Below are 2018 nucleotides of genomic sequence, written 5' to 3'. Positions count from 1 at the left end.
GCAGCAAGAAGAACGCCTGGAAATCGGTCAAAATGCATCAAGGAAATCCTTTGTATTATTTGCGCAACTTTTCTACTTTAAAATAAAGCAATATGTTGGAAACAGAGGGTAAGCACACGGGGGCGGGCCGCCCAGCAAGCCTTTGCTCTGGGGCGACAGACGCCCAGCCTTACCTGTCTTCTTTGATGACATCCACAAAGTGGGCGTCGGTCTTCTCGCGGATGTTCTTGAATCTCAGCGGAAGGAGAGCCGACTGGTCCAAGCTGACCCCTGCCCACCTCCCCTTTTCCTGTAAGATCTCACACAGCGAGGTCTGACTGCTAGTGAGCTTCTCCTCTTGGGGAGGGCTCAGAAGGCCATTCTGAGTTTTGGCATTAGATCCTCCAGAAGCCTGCCTCGAGATAAGAGGGGCAAACACAAAGTGAAGTGGATTTGGAGCACATGCTGTCCCACCCCTCTGCCACGCTGAGGCCCCGCACCACGTGCTGGTGTGCAGACCCGCCAGCGTGCTGCACCTGCAGATCCGTGTAACCCCAACACTCGCCCTCTTACCCACCTGCTTCTCCCAGCTACCCTATTTTGTCAAAAGCCATTTCCAGGTGTTCAGGCAACAGGAAAATGCAACTGTGGGAACAGCCAGTAAGGAGGAAGGAAGAAACTGAAGCATAGGGGTTCTAGGAGTTTGGCTGCCCAGTGCTTGGGTTCTACGGTGTGGCGAGGAAGGCCTGGGGTGCCTGGGGAGGTGACAGGATGGGCCTAGGGAAAGGAAGCCCAGCTGTTTGGGTGATGGCCTGCAGACGGGGCTGAGGAAGATGGGGGCTTCTACCCTGGGTGCCACCGTGGCTGTGAGAGTCACCGGTTACACGCTGACCCCTACACGGTCTCTTGGGAGATGACAGGGATGACAGGATGCAGGCCTCCCTGGGGAGTCAGCCGAGGTAGCCACCTTCTCCTTTTGTCCTTTTCTGGTGGGTACGTGCGTGTGCGTGTGCGTGTGCGTGCACGTGTGGATGTGTGCGTGCATGTGTGAGTGCCGACCCGGGCCTCCGTGCACCTCCACCCTGCCCAACAGCAGCGTGCAGAGCGTGCGACGGCACTGGGCCTGGCTGGACTTCTCCACGGGCTCTCTGGTCTGCGCTTTCTCTCCCTCCCGCTCCAGGCCTGGCCCACGCTCAAAGTGTGCCTTCGCCGGCAGCCTCCTCGCTCCCTGCCCCTGCTCCCAGCCCTTCTGCAGGGCACTTCTCCCCTTGGGAAGCCCCCTCCCCTCTCTGCACATCTGTACTCACACGTGTACATGAGGAGGGAAGATACATCTCACAGAAAGGGGGAGGAGAGCGAGAAGAGTGACTGGTAAACCAACCCCCCAGTCCCTCAAAGCCTGCCCCACCACCCTCACCCTCCGGTCTCAGGACTTTTACTGCCCAGCAGGGAGACCCCACCCCATTTGTCTACTCCCCCAGGTGAGTTCTCACTCCACCCATTCGAAACCCGGCCTAGGTGCGGAATCTTGTTACCTAGGAAGAGTTATTCTCAGAACTAAGAAGTTGACAAGACAGGAATGTCACCTTCGGTGGATGCGCCAGGAGAGGAACTGACAGGAACAACAGCCATGAGCTTGTTACCTTGGTGCTGTTCGCACGCTCGTCTGGACAGCCGTTCTGGACAGCGCCTCCTTCTGCACTGGCTTCAGCTTTGGGAGCAAAGGTGATTCCACACGACGGGCAGGTCTGCGAGAAGAGCACAGACCATGGGAACACACCCGGAGAACGCAGTCACCACGCAGAGTTCAAACAAGTCTCCCAGCGCTCCGTTCGCCGCCACATGGAATGGCTGGACCGAACGGAGGGCTTACTGCACCACACAGGACGGGCTAAGGAGCCTGGCCCGGAGAACATGGAAACAGAAAGCGTGTCTGCGAACGCATGCGGCGGCACTGTCACAGCAGCCAAAGAGCGGCCAGGCGAGCGCGCTGACCGACGACTGGGCCGACACTGCCGCCGAGCACAGCGGGTGGCCAG

The 2018-nt window shown here is 58.6% G+C and overlaps 1 protein-coding gene across 3 annotated transcripts in view; it reads right to left on the bottom strand.

Annotated features, from left to right (window-relative positions):
- The window catches only part of ADCY9 (adenylate cyclase 9), a 141598-nt gene that overhangs the window by 25104 nt on the left and 114476 nt on the right, over positions 1 to 2018 (bottom strand). For 2 of the 3 annotated variants that reach the window (XM_027773156.1, XM_027773165.1), the window contains exons 3-4: positions 1566 to 1727; positions 174 to 391 (exon numbers count right to left, since the gene is read on the bottom strand). In XM_027773156.1, the coding sequence (XP_027628957.1) occupies positions 174 to 391; positions 1566 to 1727 (380 nt within the window). The remainder of the gene's footprint in view (positions 1 to 173; positions 392 to 1565; positions 1728 to 2018) is intronic. The other variant, XM_006140748.3, reaches the window with a different exon arrangement.

This window comes from Tupaia chinensis, unplaced genomic scaffold (assembly GCF_000334495.1).
Source record: "Tupaia chinensis unplaced genomic scaffold, TupChi_1.0 Scaffold000042_2, whole genome shotgun sequence".
NCBI classification, from domain to species: domain Eukaryota; kingdom Metazoa; phylum Chordata; class Mammalia; order Scandentia; family Tupaiidae; genus Tupaia; species Tupaia belangeri.
The sequence above is the reverse complement of the archived record's forward strand: the minus strand, read 5'-3'. Positions and strand labels throughout refer to the sequence as shown.